This window comes from Theobroma cacao, chromosome 1, assembly GCF_053813885.1.
Source record: "Theobroma cacao isolate CCN51 chromosome 1, ASM5381388v1, whole genome shotgun sequence".
In the NCBI taxonomy this organism is placed as follows: Eukaryota; Viridiplantae; Streptophyta; class Magnoliopsida; order Malvales; family Malvaceae; genus Theobroma; species Theobroma cacao.
Window position 1 is genome coordinate 37,323,833 of NC_142639.1, and position 1,268 is coordinate 37,325,100.

Sequence of the window (1,268 nt, forward strand, 5' to 3'; positions counted from 1 at the left end):
ATGAACAAATATGTTAATTTTTGTCAATAGTTTTCTAACATTATAAGAAATTAAAACAAATGAGCACAGTATTTGTTTAGAAAGAAATACAACCTTAAAAATGGAAAACAAATAAAACATACAAACACAATAACTCAAAAAATTAAAATTATCGATGAGACCTAAGTATATTTTTTTTATTTTGAAAAAATGGGGAATTTGAACCATATTTACTTATAAATAAGAAAACATCTTGTTCGAAGAATTAAATTCAACTCCTGATTGATAAAAGAGAAAAAACTTTAAATTTTTGGGTACTCAACGCAATTAAAATAAAATGGAGGCACCCGGCCGTAATTTTCCATCGAGCTTCATACTCATATATGCTCCCATTGCTTTCTACGCAACAAAACCCTAACTCCGTAACAGCGCCGAGAAATCTCCCTCGCTGTAAGGTACGGCCTTTCTTTGCTCAGCTAGCTTACCTTATACCTTCCATCTTCATTATCTCATTTTGCTCTTTGCTTAAATGATTTGCAGATTTAGTAGAAAAATAGTAGTATTACTAATAAGATTTCTCTGGTTAAATGATCAGTGTTAGAGTAGCTGAGAGATGGCGAAATCGAAGAATCACACAGCCCATAACCAGTCTTACAAGGCCCACAAGAATGGGATCAAGAAACCCAAAAGGCACAGGCACACATCCACCAAAGGAGTTCGTTCTTTTTTCCGAAATCTTTTTTGCTGTTTTCAAATTTATTTTTTGTTTTTTCTTTTAACATTTCCTTTTATTGTGATTGTTTAGATGGATCCTAAGTTCCTCCGGAACCAGAGGTATGCCAGGAAGCATAATAAGAAGAACGGCGGATCTGCTACTGAGGAAGAGTAGACATTTTGAGGACTTTTCGCGGTTCTTTTAAGCATATGATTTCGCTTTTTCTGTTGTAAGACATTGCCAGTTTTGGAACTAGTCTGACTTTATCTATCAATTAGGTGATGATTCTAAATCTCTCACAACTGATGTCTTGATTCTTCTCACAATTATTAAGAATTCGTTGTCCGAAGCTTTGATCGAAAATTTTGTGGTTTTTGCCCACTGCTTGATTGATGCCCCATTTTATTTTCGTTAAATTATACTGTGTTTTTCAATGCTCAATAGTTCTCCAAAAATCTGATATCACTAGGATTCTTAAGGGGAAGTTGCTGTATGAAGTTTCTATCTTTCTGAGTAGTTTATTTTAGAAACACAAATTGTCTGATTATTGTTGTAAGTTTTCTTGGTAATGAAG

General features: G+C 33.5%; 1 protein-coding gene across 1 annotated transcript; it reads left to right on the forward strand.

The window, feature by feature from the left end:
* Window positions 1-301: 301 nt before the first annotated feature.
* Window positions 302-1,057, forward strand: LOC18613681 (large ribosomal subunit protein eL29z-like). The gene is made up of 3 exons (XM_018115486.2): window positions 302-434; window positions 575-694; window positions 785-1,057. The coding sequence occupies exons 2-3, from the start codon at window positions 593-595 to the stop codon at window positions 866-868; spliced, it is 186 nt and encodes a 61-aa protein (XP_017970975.2). The 5' UTR covers window positions 302-434; window positions 575-592; the 3' UTR covers window positions 869-1,057.
* Window positions 1,058-1,268: the final 211 nt, after the last annotated feature.